The sequence below is a fragment of the Hippocampus zosterae genome, chromosome 15 (assembly GCF_025434085.1).
Source record: "Hippocampus zosterae strain Florida chromosome 15, ASM2543408v3, whole genome shotgun sequence".
Taxonomy (NCBI): Eukaryota; Metazoa; Chordata; class Actinopteri; order Syngnathiformes; family Syngnathidae; genus Hippocampus; species Hippocampus zosterae.
In genome coordinates, this window is record NC_067465.1 from 1,130,927 (window position 1) to 1,154,011 (window position 23,085).

The 23,085-nt window shown below is 46.3% G+C and overlaps 1 protein-coding gene across 1 annotated transcript; it reads right to left on the bottom strand.

Moving 5' to 3' along the window:
* Positions 1–1,227: 1,227 nt before the first annotated feature.
* LOC127616070 (retinal-specific phospholipid-transporting ATPase ABCA4-like) lies at positions 1,228–21,754 on the bottom strand. Its single transcript, XM_052087479.1, has 50 exons — positions 21,600–21,754; positions 20,272–20,375; positions 20,094–20,187; positions 19,382–19,523; positions 19,173–19,309; positions 18,649–18,776; positions 18,269–18,466; positions 17,568–17,657; positions 16,853–17,093; positions 16,401–16,540; positions 16,210–16,326; positions 15,542–15,739; positions 15,104–15,309; positions 14,707–14,883; positions 14,019–14,241; positions 13,653–13,874; positions 13,378–13,582; positions 13,070–13,162; positions 12,667–12,849; positions 12,357–12,534; positions 12,005–12,136; positions 10,959–11,098; positions 10,748–10,885; positions 10,496–10,677; positions 10,191–10,296; positions 9,910–10,115; positions 9,700–9,757; positions 9,564–9,617; positions 9,284–9,447; positions 9,033–9,157; positions 8,839–8,937; positions 8,463–8,744; positions 7,786–7,818; positions 7,619–7,724; positions 7,478–7,552; positions 7,206–7,375; positions 6,749–6,926; positions 6,551–6,666; positions 5,553–5,700; positions 5,312–5,435; positions 5,094–5,223; positions 4,714–4,834; positions 4,560–4,622; positions 4,341–4,447; positions 3,742–3,883; positions 3,065–3,199; positions 2,886–2,989; positions 2,255–2,347; positions 1,817–2,066; positions 1,228–1,715 (listed from the first exon to the last, which is right to left on the bottom strand). Exons 2-50 carry the CDS (start codon positions 20,335–20,337, stop codon positions 1,599–1,601), a joined length of 6,936 nt encoding a protein of 2,311 aa, XP_051943439.1. The 5' UTR covers positions 20,338–20,375; positions 21,600–21,754; the 3' UTR covers positions 1,228–1,598.
* Positions 21,755–23,085: the final 1,331 nt, after the last annotated feature.

A 23,085-nucleotide genomic window follows, 5' to 3' on the forward strand; every position in this document is an offset into this window, starting at 1 on the left:
ATGCGCGTTGTTTTCGGGTTAAAAACGCCTTACTATACATGGTCGTTTTTTTCGCCTAAAAACGCCTTACTATACATGGTCGTTTTTTTTCGGGTCAAAAACGCCTTACTATACATGGTCGTTTTTTTTGGTCTAAAAACGCCTTACTATACATGGTCGTTTTTTTTTTGTCTAAAAACGCCTTACTATACATGGTCATTTTTTTTGGTCTAAAAACGCCTTACTATACATGGTCGTTTTTTTCGTCTAAAAACGCCTTAGTATACATGGGCGTTGTTTTCGGGTTAAAAACGCCTTACTATACATGGTCGTTTTTTTCGGCTAAAAACGCCTTACTATACATGGTCGGTTTTTTTCGGGTCAAAAACGCCTTACTATACATGGTCGTTTTTTTTCGGCTAAAAACGCCTTACTATACATGGTAGTTTTTTGGGCTAAAAACGGCTTACTATGCATGGTCATTTTTTTTCGACTAAAAACGCCTTACTATACATGGTCGTTGTTTTTCGGTTAAAACACCTTACTATACATGGTCGTTTTTTTCGGCTAAAAACGCCTTACTATACATGGTCGTTTTTTTTTGGTCTAAAAACGCCTTACTATACATGGTCATTTTTTTTGGTCTAAAAACGCCTTACTATACATGGTCGTTTTTTTCGTCTAAAAACGCCTTAGTATACATGGGCGTTGTTTTCGGGTTAAAAACGCCTTACTATACATGGTCGTTTTTTTCGGCTAAAAACGCCTTACTATACATGGTCGTTTTTTTTCGGGTCAAAAACGCCTTACTATACATGGTCGTTTTTTTTGGTCTAAAAACGCCTTACTATACATGGTCGTTTTTTTTTTTGTCTAAAAACGCCTTACTATACATGGTCATTTTTTTTGGTCTAAAAACGCCTTACTATACATGGTCGTTTTTTTCGTCTAAAAACGCCTTAGTATACATGGGCGTTGTTTTCGGGTTAAAAACGCCTTACTATACATGGTCGTTTTTTTCGGCTAAAAACGCCTTACTATACATGGTCGTTGTTTTTCGGCTAAAAACGCCTTACTATACATGGTCGTTTTTTTCGGCTCAAAACGCCTTACTATACATGGTCGTTTTTTTCGGCTATATTGGGGTATTTTTAACATAAACAGTAGCTTCATAATATAAAGGCCTATTCTACATATCTAATTATACTAAAATATATATTTTTTTAATGAGAGGACATTTCCACATAATTAAACAATGACAAGATATCCTTTATTTGTCCCACACTGGGGAAATTTACAAGCCACTCTCCTTTTATTTGTGGTGAATATAATACTCGAATGTTATCCGCACTTTGTCTATACTGCTTCCTCAAGATGAATATAGCATGAAATAATTACATATCAAATCACACAGACAGCATTGCACTTACATTTGTACATGTCATATACAGTTCATAGAAATGTGGTGTGCATTTATGCATTTATGCAAACATCCTTTTAAAAAAAAAACAGCCTCTGCACAGCCTGCGGGGGCTTCAGTATTCATTTGCCATCTAGTATGTACACATTCATATACACATGCGTATATATACAGTATGTTAACTGTTAATGAGCACATATCAGGTTTTCCTCTTCACAGGTGCGATTTTGACATCCTTGCGTCGGTCCACGCCACGCCGCTGCGACGTGACCACGACATCCTCCGCCGTCTGCTGCTTGGCAAAGTTGACAAACACCTGCAGGCACACGTTCACACACACATAGAAGTGAGCATGTACTACATTCATGCAAAAAACACATACTGCACAACCAAAAACATAAAAATGTGTGGGCCTACCTGGTCTAGCGTGGTCTGCGAGACGGAGTAGTCCTGGATGCCGAGTCGCTCCTTGTTGGAAACGACCAGCTGGAAGATCCTGGCTAGCGAGGATGACGCGATGTGGTACTGTAGTGTGTTGTAATGTTTCTCGCGCCGCACGCACGCCGGGAAGCTGCTCTCCATGAAGGTCTCCACGAGCTCCAGGTCGGGAGGCGCCCCCGCTTTGGACGCCTTCAGCTTCATGGTCAGCACGTAGCCGTCGCCGAATCTGCGCCAGATGTCACCCGTTGCTTTTTAGTGGATATTTTTGTGCTCTGAGTCTCCAAATATTCGCAACAGCTTTCACTATTTAAGTTCAGTGACTTTTTTTTTTAATACTACCGTTTTAGTCAACATCGAACATGAATTTCTATTCATTTGTAATTATAACTAAAAAAAAAAAAGGGGGGGTCTTACTTGTATTTGAGGTGCTGGATGGTTCCCAGACATTTGAAGGTGCCGTTGACCATGATGGCGAGTCGCGTGCACAGGGCCTCGCACTCCTCCATGCTGGTGGACGCAAAACAGAACACACAACACAAAACCCTCAACTCACGACGACGACTAAAATCGGAGGAAGCGGGAAATGCCTGACCGCAGCTTTCAAGATGGCCGCCCGACTCGCCAAAATTAAAGGGATCCTGTCCTCATTATAAATTGTTCACTTCAAGTCAGGAAGACATTTCGGTCCTACTTTTCTGTTAGACAATAGGCTCAATCGTGAAAAAAAAATCATTTTAAGAGGGATTGCAACAACTGAGGTAATGTGGTTGCATAAGTGTGCACATCCTTGAATAACAGGGATCGGGCTGTGTTCAGAATTATATTCAGAATTCGTGTTAAATGGGAATCAGCACACACCTGCCACTTTTAAGTTCAGTTTAAAGTTCAGAAGTTTTAGGAGGCTTTTCCTGACTTTTTCTGGCAGAAGCTTGAAGGTTCTATGCTTATTTTGACCGCTATTTGGAACTGTTCAGAATTCCAGCCCCAGCCCCCGCCTTGTCCACTCTTATCATCTCTAACATGAGCAGCGTCGTCATCCTCAAACCTGTGCGACGTCAACACGACAGCCCGGCCGTCCCGGATGACGCTCAGGATGGCGTTCCACAGGAAACGGCGGGAATGAGGGTCCATCCCCGTGGTGGGCTCATCCTGAAAGTCAAAGATTTTGCCCTGCTCGAAAAAACATCCGCCGCCAGTGGAAAGAATCGCACGGAGCCGACTCACCAAAAGGACTAACGCCGGGCAACCGATCATGGCGATGGCGGTGGAGAGTTTGCGCTTGTTGCCGCCGCTGTAGGTGCCGGCGCAGCGGCCGGCGTACTCCGACAAGCCCAACTTCTCAATCCCCCACTCGGCCACCTAAAGCGGGGGAGTTTTTTGAGCTTATTAAACCAAAACTAAGCCGGAACCGGAACTGGAGCCAGATCTGGTCCGCCGGGTCATTTTACGTGGTCCGCCAAAGCAAATCATGTGCGTCGACTTGCTAAAATCCGGACCAAATTTTATGCAATACTGTCATTTAGTTACCCTGTTTACACCCACTTGAACAATAATTGAACAAACTATTATAATTTACTTGACTGATTTGAGAAGAAGTCATCTATGAATTTGTTGTGTCATAATTATGCGGTTTTACTGTCATAACGGCCCTCCGAGGAAGATTCCAAATTGGCCCTGCGACTGAAATGAAGTTGACAGCCCTGTACTACGGGAATATAATAAACAAGAATTTGGCCATAAAACAGCAAGTAGTTGAGTTTTCCCATCTGAATAATTGGGGAGAGGTCCCGCAGTCAATCCCCCCCACCCCCACTCCCTCCACGGCCGCCCCTGGAAAGTGAAACCGATAAATTGGCGAATGCCAAACCACGTCATCGACACCCCCCCCCCCCCCTCCTTACCCTGGGGATCTCGTCCTCGGGCACCCCCCTGAGGCGAGCGTACAGGTCAAGGTGCTCCCTACCGGTCAGCAACTCGTCAATGGCGTCGAACTGCGGGCAGTAGCCCATGTTCTGGTGGACGTCCAGAATCTCCTTCAGGATGCTGCCACACGACAAGGCGACAAAATGAGCACTCACGGCACCGCTTTTGACGTTTGAATGTGACTTTCTCCAAGATCAATCTTTTTTTACGAGCTTTAGGAAGAAAAATGTTGTCCCAAAGTCAATTTTCCGTGACTCCAGCACCATTTGTTTTGCCTGTAATGTATTCATATGCATGGTTATTATGATTAGTCACACTCATATTTGAATTAGAGTGACCTTCTCCCATGCTGGATGGCTTTCAAATGGAAATTGGAATCGGAATAATCACCAAGGACGGGAGGACACGCTTCATCAATTTCGACTGAGGCAACATGAATGCAACGCGTCTCGACGTAGAAAGCCGTTTGGAATGCGAATCCAAACCTAACGCAAGCGTACCCTTACGACTCAAATCATTTTAAGCTAACGCAATCCAACTTAACTGCAACCTCACGCTCAGGTTTGTGCTCTGATACCTGTAACCAACCACGCTCGCATCCCCCGAGCTGACGTCTGTGTCGCCCGTCAACATTTTGAAGGTGCTCGTCTTCCCGGCGCCGTTGATGCCTAAAAGTCCAAAACACTAAAAGGGGGGGGGGGGGTGACACGTGTTTCATCAACTCCAGCTTATTTGTGAAATGATGATAAAGCGTTTGGTTTTTTTTTAACAACAACCAAAAAAAAGGCAAGCTCACTTCTCCGGCAGGCACACCCACGCAGATCCCGTCAACAGCCGCCCTCTTGCTCCCCACGTAAGTCTGCGAAAAGCAGAAAAATCGGACATTGCTCGATTTTGGTTTTTATTCATACTTGTCGTATCACGTCGCAAGAAGATCTTCGACCGACGACCTTGGTGAGATCTTGGATGTGCAGGATGTCCGACTTGCTGCCGCCTTCGTAGATTCTTCGCCGCTCGCATGCCACATCGTCGTCCTCGTCTGTCGCCGGGCTACGCTTGGCATCCGATAGCCTGCGAGTAGTACGAGTGCGCTAAGGAAATCGCAACGCTGTATTTCTCAGCTCGTTGACTTCCAAATTGCTCTCGTTTCAAAAGACGTTTTGTCCCGTGGGAGATCACGGAGAGCCACGACATCCGTACATACATCACATAACGTACATCCGACGACATATTTTCCAGTACGTTTCGGTTCAACTCAAATCAATACAAATGGTTGGAACTTTGCAGTTTCCACTGCGCATCTACATTAGGTGGCTGGATGACGCCTTACCGGTGGTCCAAGAAGAAGCGGTACTGGATGAGGAGATTGAGAGCAAAGTAGATGAAACCTTCCATGGCCATAAAGCAAACGTTCCGCCCGACAAAGTCCCATCGGAAGGGGTTGTTGGAGTGCTCCTCACCTGCCGAAAACACAAACGTGCATCGGACATGATCGGATGATAACATTTGAAGACATCGGTGTCAAGCGTACGAAAGGCTGTCCCTTACCGAAGCGGGCGTAGACGTCGGTGACCGCCTGGTTCATGGCCATGTCGATGAGACCGCGGCCCAGACAGAAGTGAGGAAAGACCAGCAGGCCTTTCTTCAGCCACTGATTGAACATCAGCAATGACTGATGGCGCACACAGACAAAATTGACAAAATCACGCTCTGTCATATCGAAGACTCCAAACACGATAGACAACGCTCTGTCCGTGACTGTAGAATACAACCTCGTACTTGTCCTCACCCGGTTGTTCTCGAAGAGTTCCAGGATGAAAGTGACGGCGCTGCTGTTGATGCCGATGAACAGGTTGATGCACGACAGCGACACGTAGGCGGTGCTCGGGACGTCGAACAGGTACGACATGGGGTACATCATAGGGGTGACGGACCACCTGAAACCACCCATTCCACAATGAGCATTCACTCGCAAAAGTACTTACTGCCCATCCCTAATTGTGAACAATGCGATTCGTATTCGTTCCTAAATATTAATTTATGAATTAATAAATAATCCCGATACAAACCAAAAGTTGTAAAAATATCACGGTTAAGGGTAAAGTATGAGCCTTAATGGAGACCTCTTCTTACTTTTTCTTTTCTGATTGATATAAAAATGATTTAGTAGATATAAACACATAACGGGGTAGGACTAGATAAGTTTTTTACTTCATCCTACTCCCTTGAACATAATAACTCTGTTGAATGAAGACTGATTTCTTTCTTTTTACTTTTCTTATCTACCTTATTTTCTGTCAAATTATTACTGTATATGTTTTATGTTCAATAAACAAACAAACAAACAAAACAATTCCATCTTACGTATCTGTGATACTATATATATAGGTTAGCATATCCTCTGTTAGCATGTTAGCACTTGTAAAATCCCCATGAATCGACCTAGCGCCTTCTTTGCTCAGTTTAATATCTTGTTTTATGCTAAAACGCCAGCGTTAGCTCATTCTAAAGCAGGGCTCACCAAACTTTTTGAGAGTGAGAGCTACTTCATGTGTCCTGATTGTGTGAACTGACGTCTGAAATAACATTTGTACAAATTACATTTAATAATATTAGAATATTAGACGGATAGATACTGTAGCTAGCTAGCTAAACAGGTAGCTATAGACTATAATACTGCCCGTGTTTGCATTTTTAAATCATAATTTCTACTAGCAAATCACAATCCTAGCACTGGTTGGCTACTGGTGTGGTCCTCACGGTAGTTTTAGTTTACGGTAGTCCTACCCATAGAGCAGGAGCAGCGCGACAAGGGCAGGCAGGTTGGTCGGGGATGTGTAACACTTTTTGTCAAATGCTACGAAGATGGCGACCACCATGGCAGCGCTGACAAAGTAGTTTACCTGGTCGAAAGGTTCAAAGGGGAGCGGATGAATGATAAGGCAGCAAGAATGCCCCAAACAACCGGCGCAGTCCTGCCCTCACCATGTCCCAGAAGAAGTTGGACAGCCAGTAGATGAAAGGGCTAACGCCACTGACAAACTGCAGATGCTTGGCTTTGTTGGCACGCTCCTGGATGAGGTAGAGGACGAAGCTGGCTGGGATGAAGGACATGGCGAAGATGACGCAGATGGCCACCACCGCGTTCACGGATGTGGTCAATCTGATGGGGGGGAAAGTGAGCCGAAAAGAACATTTTTTTATTTTTTTTACTGATCTCGCCATGCTAGCACGTTAGCATTTTATCCAGACTCGGGAGCCGGAACATGATGTCCGATTCTTACGGGTCTGCCTTGTCCCTTTCAGTACTTGGGTTCCATTCTAGCCCGCTTAGCATTTGATCCATTCGCATTCGGAGTCACTTCCAACGGAATAATTCATTGAGCAACAATTGTTTTGGTCCCTGCTGTAATACTGTGCTTTTTTTTTAACAATCACTCACACAGTGACCTCGGAAAGCTGCTCCTTGGTGAGATTTAGCGGGTGGTTGATTGCGGTGATGCCAAACTCGACGGGCTTGGCACTCGTGGGGAGGAACGCCCGCAGGATGGCGTTGTTGGCGACGTTCATGAAAGCCACCATGGCATGCCAGCCTTTGTTGTTGTACCACACCTGCCAGGGAAGACAATTTATGAGCCCCGATCATCCTCCCTGATGAACACAACTACAGAAAAAATAACATCGACCATTCTTTGATGACCACATCGGCCCAACCTTTATGTTAAATTCACTCTCCATGTAGCGGAGGAAAGGGCCGAGCTCCCGCAGTGCCGCTCTGGAATGTTGACCCTGCCAGAGAAGGTTTGTGACGACTGTGCTCGTCGGAGGTCAAATGCTAACGACGAGATTCGTTACCACGGTGATGTTGAGCATTCGCCCCAGTTGACTCAAAACGTTTCCAATCTGTCCGGGCTCCACGTCCAGGATGGGAAGCCGCCCTCCGACGGACAGGCCGCCATATCTGGGGGAGGGAGGATCCGTTCAGTGAAGATTTGCCAATGATAGGATACCAACGGACTTACCTTTGCTCGTTGACCCAGTACTTGCTCTTCAAACTGTGGTGATGAATCAGAGAGGAATTAGACATGACCAAAAGGCCCATTGAACCCCCCAAGCATGTTCAATGAGTTAGCATGAAGCAAGCGGCAAAAGGGGTTGCTTTAAATCAGGCATGTCCAAAGTCCGGCCCGGGGGCCAAATCCGGCCCACGGTCGAATTTCATCCGGCCCTCGGCCCCTGTCATAAAATCAGTGCCGTCTGGCCCGCAGGTTGGGCGCAATGGAACACGTGTTGCATTGACTGAGGTCTCGTAGACTGGTGAGTGATGTTTCATAGAGTACTGCTTCCCTCTAGTGGCTAAATGAGTAATAGCATTCACTAAATGAGTAATAGCATTTAGACACTAGAGGGCATCACCCACGAGTTAACAAGACATCACTGCGTGTTTATATTGACTGATATGTCATATTTCAAATTCCTGTTTCAAATGAACCAAAAGAAATTCTTAAGATTGTTGAAATTAAAATAAAAATGGAAATGTGAAACAGACTGGCTTACTAAAATTTGTTGAACAATATTGTTGTTCAATGTAAAGAATGTCAGCCAAGGTCGGCCCCCCGACATTTTACCACATAAAATCTGGCCCCCTTGGCAAAAAGTTTGGACACCCCTGCTTTAAATAAAAGTGTACCCCATTCACCTTGTTCTAATGAGACTTGGGTAGGTTTTGACCAGAAAGTCAGAGATGTTGCGCTCGGTCAGATCCATCATGGTGTCCCCCGTGGCTTCCAGCCGTTGCAGGGGCGGGAGTCCTCCGGCACCGGCGGGACAGACGGGCATCATGGTGAGCTTTCTACTGCCGCTGCACAGGCAGGACGGCGACGGGTTCCTCGGGTTCCATTCGGGACTCTGCAGAACGTTGGCCGTAACGGGGTCGACATCGGGACGATGCCACTCGGACGGCTCCTCGCCGCAAGGCATCCTGGGTGAGTGGACAGAGACGCGGCATTTTCAGCAACGGATTTTTTGCATTGTCATTGCGATCCCTCAAGAATCAACAGGTTGCTGTTTTTCACCCCGGGGGTTCCCCTTGTATGCATCGCGTTCCCAGACCCGGCCGCCCCAGGAAGCGCTCCGTGAAGTGCCTCATTGTTGGATCCGAAGGTTGCTCATTACTGCGTTGGAAAGACAAATCATCAATAAGGTCCTTGCAGTATTTCGGCACAAGGTCTGAAAAGAACAAAGAGGGGCTTGTCTAATGGCCGGCAACCTGACGAAGGTGACCTGTGGTCCGTACATCCAGGGGCTCAACGTCAGGCTGGGGTACTCTCCAAACGGTGGAACGATGGTGGTGAAGATGAGCGCTATGAGGACAAAGCTGGCAGGCAGGACGATCTGAACGCCCCCGACCCCCAAAACAAAAAAAACAATTAAACAACGACAAATGTAAAAGGACAAACCAAATCACTTACGATCCGGTTTCAGATCCGTTTTGTTTTGTTAAATGCAGTCTGCATGTACCTGCGCCACGGCGTCTTTGCAGCTGCGGCTGGCGTGATGAAACCTCTTGACAAGTAGCGCGTGAAACTGTTTCAGGATCAGCCACGCTCCTTTCACCTGCCTGGAGCCTTTTCCGGCGCTGCACTCTGACGTGACGCTGTGAGCTTGCGTGGCATCGTGGCGCTCTGTGATTGCGTGCGTTAAAAACACGTGGAAAAAAAAATAAAAAATCAAAATCACGATTGATAAAAACAAATCATGCGCAAAAATCAATCAAAGCATCATTTGTCCCGTGTCTGACCTTCATCTACTCCGGCTTGATTCTTTCTCCGCCGCAGCATTCGTTCTTCTGCAGCTAAGAAGTGACATGGGGAGGAACACGGGTGACGAGCGCAAGCGTGACGGTGCAAAGTGACAGTGACGGTGGTGATATTTACCGGCGCTGGGGGCGTTGGTTGCTAACGCCTCGCCGTCTGCTGTTACCTTGAGGAAGATCTGGAAAAAGATGCAACGGTCATTCATACGTTCGTTAAAAAAAATAAATCATGAGAAGTAACTCTTGTGAGCACGATGCAGCGCAAATTACAACCGCTTGGTTGCTCCCGTTTGACTTTTGAACACGAGACCCGTCGAGAAGGTCCGTGTACCTCCTCCAGGGATGTGTCGGAAATGCCGAAGCTGCTGAGGCCCATGTCGGCCAGGGTCTCCTCCAGCTCCCTGAAGAGGCTGGCGTAGGCGCGGTGCTTGAAGCCTCGACTGGGCAGCAGAAAGGTCAGCTCCTGACCGATGGCCTCGAGGAGCTTGGCCTCGGGGACGTGGTGGCGGATGAGCCCGTTGATGCTGTCCAGGTGCCCTGCGGACATGACGGGGGGGGCTTTCGGATCAGGGAAATGCGCATTTGGAGCGTTTCACGACATCCGGAACGCACCGTCCAAGACCCGTTCTGCGTTCTGGCACATGTTCTGGGACCGATCCCTGTGTCCGGTGCAGATGGAGCAGGTGCAGGAACAATCAGAGGCGCAGTCGCAGTCATTCTGGCGGAAAAAAAAGAAGGCACGGAAAATCACTGACATGCACACTCAGACGATGCGGTTTAGGTTTCGTGCGGATGAGTGATTTAAATAAAGTTTCTTTTTGCAAAGTCATTTTTAGGTCTCATACTTTGCACGGTATCCTGAAATATTCATATTTAAGAGTTCTTTGTTCAAGCTCATTTGATGTGGAGAAGCTCACCTCCTTCTTCTTGAGGTCCTTCACGCGGCGCACCAGCGTCAGGTAGAAGCCGGCGCCGAAACAGTTCTTGAGGAAGAGCGGCGAGCCGCAGCAGTGCAGCTGTCCCTTGGAGATGATGGCCACGCGGTCACTCAGCAGGTCGGCTTCGTCCATGTGGTGCGTGGACAGGATCACCGTGCGACCTGCGCCACGTTTCGTTCAAGCGCAAAGACAAAATGCCGCGGAAACACAACTCCATCGACGCCTACGTACCGGATCGATATTTCAACAGGAGGTCCCAAATGGACCTCCTGGAGTATGGATCCACGCCGGAAGTGGGCTCGTCCAGGATGACCACTTTGGAGCCGCCAACAAACGCCATGGCGACCGACAGTTTCCTCTGCATGCCGCCTGTGGGTGCAAAACGGAGGCTCGGAGAGCCTTTTCTCACTTACGCATGAAAGGAGGCGAAGCGACTCCTGACCCGAGAGGTTCTGCGCCTCGTCGTCTCGCTTGTGAGGTAAGCCCACGTGCACCAGCATGTCTTCGACCTCCTGCTGCGCCTCGGCCTGCGTGCGATCCTTCAACAGCGAGTAGAACAGGATGTGCTCCTCCACCGTCAGACTGGAAGCCAAAGAAAAAGCAGACGCAGGCCCAATAAAATAAGCGATCAATTGACTTGCACGTTCATGGCGCATTTTATTTTTTTAATCCATTTAAAATTGGATTTATTATTATTTTTTAATGTATTATGGAAGTACCACTTGAAGAATATATTTAGGATATACATAAATGTTCCGGTATGTATTCATTTGTCATTATTGAAGACGTTTTGATGACATCTTTCATTCATTCATTCATCTTCCGAGCCGCTTGATCCTCACTAGGGTCGCGGGGGGTGCTGGAGCCTATCCCAGCCGTCTCCGGGCAGTAGGCGGGGGACACCCTGAATCGGTTGCCAGCCAATCGCAGGGCACACAGAAACGAACAACCATCCACGCTCACACTCACACCTAGGGACAATTTAGAGTGTTCAATCAGCCTGCCACGCATGTTTTTGGAATGTGGGAGGAAACCGGAGCACCCGGAGAAAACCCACCCAGGCCCGGGGAGAACATGCAAACTCCACACAGGGAGGCCGGAGCTGGAATCGAACCCGGTACCTCTGCACTGTGAAGCCGACATGCTAACCACTGGACTACCGGGCCGCCTTTTTTTTTTTAATTCATTTATGATAGCCAATTTAATATACGCATTTGAGCATATCAACTCATTCAGTAGCAGCCAATTCTGGACCAAGTCTGAAAAGACGGCTAAAAACGTCTTTGGGAGTGAATGAGTTCATATAAAAAAATATATATCTGCACAATAAAAAAAAGTAGATCTTTTCTTTTGTCTTTTGTCTTTTTTATCTTTTCATTTTTTGTTATCCTTCACTTCTCGCATTGGATGTGTTTAGAACACAAAGGTGTACCTAAGAGTGCCCCGTGAGCATGTCTTCTGGTTAAAAGTGATGAGAAAGGTACTAACTGATTGAAGAGAATGTTGTATTGAGGACACATCCCCAAGGAGGACCGCACAGCGTCCATGTCAGTGCGGATGTCTTTTCCATAGATGTAAGCGGAGCCGGACGTGGGCGGAAAGAGCCCGGTCAGGATGGATCTGGATGGAAGGCAAAAGCTCAAAAAGTTCATTACCCGAGTAAAACGTCCATCCGTCCATTTGCGAATCCACTTATTCGCAAATTCGAAGAACACGCAAAACCCCACACAGGAAGGCCGGAGCCAGAACCGAACCCTGCGCCCCTGCACCGTGAGGCGGACGTGCTAACCGTTTTCTGTCACAAACAATCAAATGTGAACGTATCACGGCGTTTTCTTACAAGGTGGTTGTCTTCCCAGCGCCATTGTGTCCCAGGAAGGAGGTGATTTGACCCTCGTAGAAGTTGAGGCTGAGGCGGTTGACGGCGGGACGAGAGCCTCCGGGGAATATCTTAACCAGCTCCTGGATGCGTACCCCCAACTCCAGGCTGACTGGATCAGGCTCAAACAAAAGCAGGCCTGCCAGGATAAAGCAGTGCAACCTTTGTCGAATCTCAAATTATTGTTGTCGTGTCCAACATGTAACACCGCGCTTGTCCACTAGAGGGCGCCTTTAGTGTGTTTTCTGCCCTTTTCTCAATGCTTCCTCACCTTCTTGCCCCTCTTCCTCTCCCTTCTTCTCCTCTTCCTCCTCCTCGTGGAGCCTCAGCCACTCTTTCTCCCGCTCCAGGCGCTCCCGTTTGCTTTGGTGCTTGCAGGCGTTCCTGCTGGCTGAGCCGTTGCAGGTGCCGCCACTTTCAGGGTCCTTTTCTGCTACATGCGTTTCCGGAGCAACTGTCAACGATATTGGGTGTGGTCGCTGAGTCTTCGGGTGGGAATCATCAATTAGTCAAAATGACATGTCACAGTTTGCTGGCAAAAGATTTAGTTTGTTGATTAATTTCACAAGTGACGGGTGGGCAGGTACTGTTGCTGTGCATGGAATAGCAAGGCACTTCGACATACTCTGTTCTATTCAACGCGATTATTTTGTGCACTTGTGAGCCGATAATACCTGGGTCATCTCTGGTAGCAGGTGCAGATGAAGGTTTGTACCAGTAGGAAGCCTGCAGGGGGAAGTAGAATGGCCGACCAATGCCATACTGACCTGCAATGAGTCACGAAAATGTATTCGACGCCATGTATGTAGGTATGAAGTTAGCTACAGTATTTACTTCGAGGCAGAAGGTTACTTATTCAGCTAATCAATCACCTTTGGACTCTAATGAGGGTTTGACATCAAGGTACACGTTTGCAAACTCCCAACAAGGTTATGGAGTCACAAGAAACAATTTTAAACGCACCTTGGTCCATAGGCCTCACCTGGAAAAACGTTGTCCAGGTACCAGGCAAGGACGACATACAGCGTGGCATCCAGTGCCATCATAAGGACGGAGGTGAGAAATGAGTAGGTGTCCTTCTCCAGCGGGCTGGTCCGGATGTTGTCCCACTGCAGGCCCACTCCCTGCTCCTCGTAGCGCGACAAGTACTCTGTCCCAAAACCAAAGGCCACCGGAGACAGCAGGCTCTGGAGGGACAATGAGCAACCATCTTCATTTACACGACATCTCTGCGAACATGTTCTTTGGTCCACGTACGGCGGCCATCTTCATTTCGGTCGTGAGGCGGTCCTGCCAAGCGAAGCAAAGCACGTGTGGCAGGTAGAGGGTGAAGTAGAGCACACCGCTGCACGCTGCCGCCAGGTTGGCCTTGCTGAAAAAGACGCTCATGAGGAAGCACTGCATGATAGTCGCCACTGTGAACGTCAGCAGGAACAGGTACACCAGCAATGGGTCACTGTAGTTCAGCACTTTGCCGCCCTATTTGGAAATAGGTCACATGGTTCCGTCAGTTGCTTACACACATACGGTACTTTTTTTCATTGCTAATCATGTTTGTAAGTTGGTTCGTGGCTGATACCACTTTACTGACTTCCTTAACGACTTAGTTACCTACTAACTCACCACAATGATAGAGGTGAGCAACGCAGTGCTGACCGCCATGGTGGCAAAGCTGTCGATGAACCAGGTGCACCAGAGGACGCCGTTGGTCACACCCATAGCCTTGAGGGTCTCCTTGAGGCGCAGCTCCTTCTCCAACACGATGCTCTTCACTGTCATGGACACCGAGTAGATCCATGCCAGCACCATGAACATCGGGAAGCAGCGGTTCAGCGTGATCATGAAGCTGACGGCCGGCCAAGGAGAGGTTATGCTCCGTTAACAAAGATCTTGTCAAAAAAAGACAGCTCATTGACTACTTAACTACTCACTTACTTTGTTAAGTTGGCCAACTCACTGTAGGTACTTACTTATGTATTTAGTTAGTTAGTTTGTCTATTTACTTTTGTTGCTAGTGAGCTAATTACCTACTTGCTTTTATGTAGCAAGGTAATTATTTACTTCCTGGGGCAGTTACCTACTTACCTAGCTACCTAGCAAATTACCTAATGACGTACATTGCAAGCTAGGCACGGTCATGCGTAGATAGTTTACTAGTTAGCTACCGATGTACATAGGTAGCTTGCACGTCACCTTACCTACTTAGGTTGCCAGGTAGCTAGTTACTTACTAAGCTCGATAGCTCGTGAGTAACTAATTTACTCAGTTAGCCATGTTCTCTCCACATATCTAGCTAGCAGTGCAGACTCACTGGTCGTCCACGTAGCAGGGGTAGGGCATCTGCTGTACGTAGACCCCCAGTGGCCAGTCGTGGCCCGTGTGCACTTTAATGATGCCGTGTTCGATCATGTCCTGCAGGTAGGCAAAGCCACCCCAGATGTACCTCTGGTCCTCCACTGGGTCTGCCCTGGGCCCCGGGTCCCAGTACCTGGAGACAGAGAGAGGACGCCAGCTACTGTAAACTTTTACAAGCTCATTGGTTATGTTGTAAGCGTTCATATCAAGCAGAAAAGAACAAAATGGTCAAAAAGGAGGAGCTATTAGTTTTCTCCGTCGTAACCCTCATAAGTTCCATTTTATGGTGGAAGACAAGCTTCCAATGAGACTGCTCTGATGTCATCTCCCTGTCCCGGACTGTCCCCACTGACCTGTCTTTGACCTTGTTTGTGCGCTCCACTGCGTCAATGTCCATGCGGATCTTGTACTTGACGTGCAGCGGGACACTGGTAGTCCAGGGGTACATGTCAATAAATACCACGCCAGCCCAGAACTTGTTCTCCTCCAGCAGGTGCAAGGCCTGGTGGATCATCTGGGATTCGTCCGTGTAGGCCACAAACTTGTCCAGGCTGATACACTGCAGTCAGCAAATACAAAGTAACCGTGAGCCATTTTGGCGAGAAGCCAAGGCGCCAAAACACTCACTGATCAAAGAAACAGTCCAAAACTTGTCACCTTAAACAATCATGACCGTGCGCGACTTCAGGAAATTTCGTGATACACCTAGTTAGTGTTAACGAATGGGCCAAATATGAAACTTCATGTGTATGCAATCTAAGTAGAATCCAGCACGTTGTCCTTATTCTCACCTCCGCATACTGGTTGAGGGTGCGCATAAGTTGGTCAGTGACGTTAAAAATGTTCCTCCAGCCAAATCTGGACATCCCAGCCTCTCGCCACCTCTCCGGGCCACTGTACAGGAAGTTAAGGATGTCTTTGGTAGTTACGTTGGCATCCTCCAGGCTCTTGTCCACAAAGTTCATCACCGTGGGGTTTGCCAGCGTGTCCTGTGGCCATGACACATACAAATATAGGAAGCATACATCACGAAAAACAAACCCGAAAGAGTGTTTTTGGTGCACTCTGAATAAAGGCAAATTTTAGCTCAGATTTTCCACACATTCGGAGTAAATTAGCGCATCCTCGGAGCATATTTCGGAACAAGCCCCGAGTTAATTGCTTAGCGTGAAGAATTTACTTAGCATCCTAGCTAGGTAATTACTTAGCTGTCTCACTGGTTATTTAATTAGTAATTAGCTTGTTTGGGCAGTAAAAATTAAGCCAGTAACATATTCAGATATCTAGCTACACAGTTAGTTAGTTAGCTAGCTAGCTAGCTGGCTAGTTAGTTAATTGCTAATCAGAGTTCATAGGCTTCCATTTTTAGGATTTCTGAGTTGGAATTCAGATGTTGAGCAAGTTCATGGGTCAGAAATATCAGGAGTCCTAGTTCTCAAGAGTAGTTTTCAAGTCTTACTCTGATCATGTTCATCTGCACGCTGTTTTGGAAGAAAGCCTCCAGCTGAGGTCCCACTTCTTCCCACATCTTGGCCAAATTGTACAGCCTCTCCAGCTCCTCGAAGGTGGTGTTCGCCTGACACAAACACAAAACAAACAGTGAGCATGTCGGAGGAGAGGCGCTTCAGAGGGGTCAGGCTATTCCCTTACGCTTTTTAATATCTTCCGGACAGCAGGGGAGTCGGGAGTATACAGGATCTTTCCCATCAGCAGGGGCTTGACAGAATTCCACACCAGTTTCGTGAGCGGGTTTGACTCCAGCGTCTGCATCAGGTCGTTGCAGAAGGCGGCTGCAAACGTCAATGATGATGACGATTCAATTCATTTGTGGAGGACGGTCAAGGTGCACATTCTGTATGTTAATTCAATCTAAGCAATCAATCTGGTCGGAAATTGAAATTGGGAAAATGTTTTGGGGTTTTGATTGAAATCTCAGAAAATATTTGGGTTCTAATTTGAATTTAGGAAGACATCTTTGGTCCCTAGACTAGTTTTAGGAAGATAATTAGTATTTTAAATGGAAAGATATCTTGGACCTTATATTGGTTGAACCACACCTGAGGACATTTTAGTTGTTTGGTTGGTCAGTTAGCTGAACTCACTGGTCGCGTGGTCATACACGTAGTTGTCGCGGGCGCGGCTGCTGTTGACCCCCAGGAACGCCTTGTAGTTGTTGTCCTCGTACCAGTTGAAGGAAAGCACACGCGCGCCGCCGCCTTCTGGGTAGCCGCAAAAGAGGCCGGACATGGACGCGGTCAGCTCCGAGAAAGCGGAAGGGCCGCCGTCGCCAAACAGAGAAGTGACCGCCTTGATGAGCGCCCGGGAGTTGTCCCGTTGCATCAGCTGACGGGAGGAAAATGATCATAAGAGCAGATATTGCGTTTGGAATTGGATTTGAAAAAAAAAATAGATTTAAATTATTGTGCAACATTTTTGTCATATCTTCTGACACTTTATTACTCTATTGCTCCTCTTCCCTTCTTGCCCGCTGAGGGGGGGTCACTGGTTCTTTCTGAAGACTGCTCAAAGTCAAAGAGGAAGCATATGGTGCATTTGACTCGCCTGTCTGTCACCATGGAGACAAGCAGGTCCCAGCGAGCCTGATGTGTCAACTTCGTGGAATGTTAACCCACCCACCCACCCACAATTCTTTCTCACTCAACATCACTAAGGTGATGATGATGATGATGATGATGATGATGATGATGAAGAGGTTATAAATAGCCAGCAAGAGCTCAAGAGCGGATGTCTGAAGGGATTGGGTGGGGTGGGATAGTAAAAAAAAGAGACAAAATATTGCATTGTGAAAGATCTCACCTCTCGGATCTTCTCTGACGTCGCTCTGAGGACGCGACCCCACCGCCGCAGGTCCGGCCCCTCGGACGCGCTGTCCATGACGCCAGGCAACTGAGGGCGAGAGGACATGTTGATTCATCAACTATTTCTTGGTCAAGTTCAAGGGAAGCGGGTTGGGGTCATGTTGTTGGGAAAGCGCAATCACCCGAGACGTCCTTCCTGGCACATTGAATGAAGCGAACAGGGAGTGGAAGGAGGAAGGAGGAAGTGAGAATGACGAGGGATCGTTGGAGGAAGGTGGAAAGTTGCAAGGAAGCACATAAGGATCTGCGTGCTTCAGAATTCTTTGGAAAAGTTTGATTGGAGGTATGACCCCACTGTTAAAAAAAATACTACTTTCATAATTAAAAAGAAAGAAATAACCAAAATGTTTGTTGTAGAGGGGGCACGGAACGGATTAATAGTTTATCCATTCATTTCAATGGGATTAGAGCATTTGAAAATGAGCACGCCGTACAACTGCTTTAATCTGTCGGCCAAGACAAGACGCCGCAGGTCACGTCTTAGCGCCTTTGGGCGGGGCCTAGCCTAAGCCCATTAAGGAAACAGGGGCAAGACGGATCAAGCCTGAGTCACCTGCTGAGCGCTTCCACCCACTTTATTAGGTACACCACAAAGTCCGAGGACGAGCATGAGGGTCGACGGCAGGACGAAACCCTCACCAGTCGGAAGATCTTGAAGAAGTCCACGTTGGCGTAGAGCACGTCCTCGATCTTCTGCAGCCGCGGCTGGCTAAGGGCGCACATGGCGTTGCGGACGCCGTGGAGGCCGTGGCGGCTCGGAAAGATGATGAAGCGCTCCAGCAGCGCCTGGCTGCACGCAATGTCCTTCAGCTGAAGGTCCGGGACGCCTGATGCAAACTTTCGAGCAACAAGGCACAGGAAATAAACGTTAAAAATACATCCAATTAAATAATACATTAAAAAAACAAAACATTTGAAATGTTACTTTTTTCTTCCCATCTGAATGTTATACACATACATTAACTTTTACTCCGAAAAGCTATGATCCAGTGATTAGCATTAGCATCCTCAAGCCTTACCTGTTCTATTCGTATCTTGGCGTTGGTTAGCTGATAGACGACGGACTCGGGGAGCTCGGCATCTCGGAGTAAGAACGCTGTCAGAAGCTCGTCATCCTTCAGGATGTCCTCGATTTTCAGACCGTGACCTGAACGCAACAACAACTGTGATGTTACACGTTTTATTTTGGTAGCTTTCGACCTCCTTGTTTGGTTCCCTTGAGAGAACGCGAAGCTGAAGCTGTCAAAAGAGGACTTTGATTTCAATCTTCTATGGCGGTGCATTTGAGCGCATCTATTTGGTGGTATGATTTTGAAAGGATTCTACTTCCTGTTTTGATCCTTTGATGGGATTTTCATCCTGATCTGCGGACTTTGATTTGAATCTGCTGTGGCTGGTATCCTTTATTTGAGTCCATCTGTGATTTCCCTTGCTACGTTTTTTTTTAATGAACAATGGACTTTGATTTGCATCTTCTAACTGCGTTTTTCTAGCATGGGAAGGTGTTTGAGGCAGAATAGCGGTCACCCTATCCCCATGGTACCTGACATGACAGCTGGGTTGTTGCGCAGCGTATCCATGAAATCGGAGAATGTGGCCAATTCGTGCCACAGAAGTCTCAGCTGATGCACCTCTGTGTCACTGAACATCTCCAAGATGTCGGTGTAGAAGCGTGACAATCTGAAGCAGCAAAAAAACAAAAGTAAGACGTCATACAGTCACGATAAAGAATGAAGTCAGTCAGTCACTCACAAAGAATTTTCATAGTTGGAGACAACTCCCGGAGACTCTCCTCTGGTGGGGTGTCGGAAGCAGGGGTTGTTGGCGTTGCAGAAGATGCCTTGGATCCAAGGAAGCACGCCAGCGGATGGCATGGCCTTGTTGGGGAAATGACCTGGAACCAGCATGTGGGAATGTCATGGAAATTGACGACGAGTTATTTTTCAAAGACAAAAAAAAGGCATCAAATATAAAAAAAAACATGGTAGATTATATCAAAGTAAAATTGAAGTCCATTTTACATTTTTGTCCAATTGCTGCTCATTCTTCAAGTACTTGCCGACTTTGCTGGACGTGCACTCAAGAAAAAAAATGGCCGACCAGCTGCGCCTGCTAAAACTTTGCACCACCTGCCAAGATGGCCTATATACTGTGTTTTACAACAATACTTAACAATATTTATCATTTTGCAAGACAATCGCAACAAAGCTTCTTAACATGTTAAAAATGAACGCGAAATCCTGCCTGTTCAAGATGTCCGCCATTCTTACCCAACTAGAATGGCTTAAAAAAAGGCATCGCAGACAATTCCGTCCCAAACTGTGTTACAAAACGGATGAAAGAACTGCAAAATTGATTAAAAACCACGGCACATAAATGAAGTGCGGCATTTTGCTGTCAACGAATTCAATTCGCAGCGTTGTGTGCGCCGTGCTCCACTTTCCACTCGTCTCCGCGCTCTTACATTCATGCTGCTGGTAGAGTGGGTTTGCCTTCCTCAACCACACCAGGCCGATGAACAGCAACACGGGCCACAAGAGTTCCACCAGGAAACGAATCTGTGAAAAACACAAGAAGCAGACAGGTCAGAAGGCGTTTGAAGCAGGATGCGAGTGCTGGAGATGGACAATTGTTGATGTCACCTTCTGCCTTTTTCGCTGGGTCCAGTTCTTCCAGAGCAACAGGCGGATTTGAGAGCCCGTCTTCATGGCTCTCACTCAGTTGGGCTCATGTGACTTTGCTCAACCTGTGGAAACAAGTCAAGTCTCGGCTACAAAATAGAAATGCCCAAATACAGATTTCCTCATTATATAAAAACAAAAACACACACAAAACCTGAAGTAACTAATTAGATTAATTCAGACGATATGTGTGATCATTTTGATGCAGTTGAAAAAATGTCAAGCGCCTACAGAAGAACATATTGTATATTCAAGTGTGGCGCCCAGCTGTTAAAAAAAAATCTTGAAAAGAAAGCTGACTTTTTATCCTGGACAATCGAACCGTTTCAAGATGAGAAGATACGGCGGCGGCGGGCTGCCATCTGCAGCTGACCAACTGGTTGTCATTAAGAGACAGCACAGAGAACAAATGTCACAAAATACCGCAAAATCAAGTTTTGGGTTTAGTCACGTGGTGAATGTAACGTGTGGAAAGGTTTAAAATGCTGACTTCAAAACAATAACATGAAGAAAAGAATGTAAAAAAAATGTGTAATTCCCGAGCAAGTGAGATGCAGATGACAAGCGTACATGAGGAGTAATTTGTTTGGAACGATGTCAACAAGCGATGATGTCATGCTGAGGGTGCAGGTGGGAGAAAATATGCATTTGTCTTGAAAATAATCAAATGTTCCGGTAATCGGAATGATGCTGGCACACCTCATCATAAAGAAATATAAATTGCAGGGTGGTAGGCTGAATAATTCAATATAATATTTTTGAACTGTGATAGTATGAGAAAGAAGTAAGAAATAAAGGTGTGTTCATTTTAAGAAGAGCTTTTTTCTCGCGACATTTTTATAAAGACAGCATCATAATAGATTATGAAAATTAAATGATAGATTTTTCTTTCTAGAAATAAAGTCAGAAAGGAGAAAAAAGCGGAAAACAAAGTTCTAATCATACCGGACAGAGGGTCTTATTTTCTCCCCCTTGTTAATTTGTATTATTACTATTTTTTCAAGATCAAAAATTGTATTTTTCATGACTTTTTTTTCCCCAAGACCAAAAGGCCACAATATTGTGAGATTAAATTCAAATGCCCAAAATATTGAAGGCAAAGTCTGCCATCACATATCAATCCCACAATCTTGCATTCGGGTTTTTCCCCATGGCACCCAAGTAAGCAGAAGCACAGCAGTTCTCCCGTAGTTCACATTCACACGGAGCCTGATGCTCCGACATGACGCGTGGCAATCGAAATAAAATTATGCAGTGTGTGTGTGTGTTGGTGTGTGTGAGAGCCTTACCTCTGGGGGAGCACAGTGTCCAAGGTACCCGCATGTAGATCACCAGGCGAGAGGGACAAGGTAGATGATGCCGCAGACACACACACACACACACACACACGGCCGACGGAAGCCACTCTGCTCAGCAGTGGCGCCCACAGAAACAGCAACACTCCTAATCTGATTGCTCTAATCTCCTGGCTCAGCTCCAAGAGAAAAAAAGAAAAAGGGAAAAAAAAAGGGCATCATCCATTTTGAAGCACAACTAGTAGGAGGAGAGGGAGAGTGCACAACATGGACGTAACAAGTGCATTTGCATAATCCAATTTTTAAAAAAAGTATTATTGCGGATATTTGTTGGGTTTAATTGTGATATGCAATGTTTGATAGTAACGATTAAATTGACGGACAAATACCCACTTCCTTCTGCGCTTAGTCTTGTCATTTTTTGGGAAGTTTGCCATCATAGCATTTGATATTATTAATAGAATATTAATGTCACTTTGTTCGAAATAAAGGTACAGTATTACAAGACCAAAGTGTTTTTGTGAACCTTAAGAGTGTAGCTTGGCCATAAAAAAAAAAACAAACAAAGAAGACTTCTCAAGAGGGCCATTTTTTTCTACGGGTAAAAAATAAATACATTTTTTGGGGGACATTTTAAGTAAATATGTACAAGTCGAATTTCTACGGAGCCCCGAAGGGGACATGGAAGAAAAAAAACAACTTTGCGTTCCCTCGCAAAGAATGCGCGATATCGCAATCTTGTTTTTTTTTTCTTCCATGTCCCCTGATGGGCTCCGTACATTTCTCATACATAAAATGTTTATGATATTTTAAACTTTGTTAAGGTACAATAATACTATGAGGAAAATGTCTCCTGGACGTGCGTGACTGACGCGACACATCCGAGGTGAGTCATTCGGCTGAGCGGCTCAACAAGGCTCCTCGGGCCCCACCGGTAATCAGGCGGAGAGTGTGATGCAACATCACAACGATGGGGCAGGGAAAACATCAATTGTCCAATTGTACAGACTCTAAGAAACCAAATATTTACCAGGAAACAACTTTTTTTTCTTTCCTTTAATCTGCGGCGAGAAGTGCCGCACGTCATGTATGAGGTCGCCATTGCAGGGAGACGCAACTCCCCCCCCCCAAAATAAAAAAAATGCAGTACGAAGGAGAAGGAAAACAACAAACCATAAATATGCTTTACATATTGACAATAGCAGGTACCAGTCATGGCAGTATTGCTAGCAAGGAGCCACACGGAAAACAAATGAAAAAAAACCCATACAATGTCGTATTGGGAAGAGAATTCCTTAAGAAAAAAAGTCACAAATGTGAAAAGAAATCCATGACACCAAGTTAAAATTGTGCTTTTTGAGGAAAAAGTCTGGGTTTTTTCTCAAGGTAAAAATTGTACCAATTAAGAGATTTAAATCGTATTTTTGACATTAAAAAAAGTAGTACAGTATTTTTTTTTCTCAAGATGAAAAAAGTCCCA